Consider the following 780-nt stretch of genomic DNA (forward strand, 5'->3'; position numbering starts at 1 on the left):
ACCAGTGAAAGTGGGTCTCAGCATGAATAACGCCACCAAGAAAGTGGGACGTGATGCAGGTGCTTGGGAACTTCCCCGGGGATGTGGGACGAAGCATCCCCTCGCTCAGCAAGCTCTGAGCATCGTTTCTTTGTGCTGGCTTGAGGGCTGAGCCCAAAATCAGCGTGGGGCCGTGCCCCAGCTGGGATGTGGTGGATCCCATCCCTCCCTGGTCCCCCTGCTCCTCTGAGGTTGGGTTAAATTGTAGAACCGTGCTTGAGGAGAAGAGAGAAGCTTTAGAGAGGTGGGGCAGGGAGGGTGGTTAAGCTCACCCTGTCCCCTTTGGGGAGGAGGGGTTTGGGGTGCTTCCCCGTTAACCGGGGACGAATCTGGGGGTTGTTCTCTGTCTTTAAAACAGCAGGTGCTTCTCCTGATGCGCCTCATCTCTTGTAGGTCAGCATGATCCCGGGGCACGGGCCGGTGCTCCAGGCGGTGCTGGGAACCTTCCTGACGTGGGGGCTGACGGCGGCTGGCTCCGCGCTGGTGTTCGTGTTTTCCAGCGGGCAGGTGGGTGCCGGGATCACGTCTTCTGTCCCTGGGAGGTGAGGGAGGTCTGGGATGGAGGGCAGGTGTGTTTGGCCCCAAGCGCGAGGGACTTGATTTGGGGCAGGAAGAGGAAAAAATCCAGCTCATTTCTGTCCTGTGTGTCAAAGGAAATCAAATTCCTGAGCCTGGACCGTGGTATGTGCCGTAGGGCAGCTCTCGGCGATGGGAGACGGGGCCGAGCCACGGGCAGGCTCT

General features: G+C 59.7%; 1 protein-coding gene across 1 annotated transcript in view; it reads left to right on the top strand.

Moving 5' to 3' along the window:
• Positions 1-432: 432 nt before the first annotated feature.
• SLC39A11 (solute carrier family 39, member 11) overlaps positions 433-780 on the top strand; it is a gene marked incomplete at both ends in the record, with an annotated part of 26549 nt that continues 26201 nt past the window's right edge. Inside the window, one exon of the mRNA XM_010135213.1 lies at positions 433-546. Coding sequence (XP_010133515.1) covers positions 433-546 — 114 coding nt within the window. The remainder of the gene's footprint in view (positions 547-780) is intronic.

The sequence above is a fragment of the Buceros rhinoceros genome, unplaced genomic scaffold, assembly GCF_000710305.1.
Source record: "Buceros rhinoceros silvestris isolate BGI_N320 unplaced genomic scaffold, ASM71030v1 scaffold25484, whole genome shotgun sequence".
Lineage (NCBI taxonomy): Eukaryota > Metazoa > Chordata > Aves > Bucerotiformes > Bucerotidae > Buceros > Buceros rhinoceros.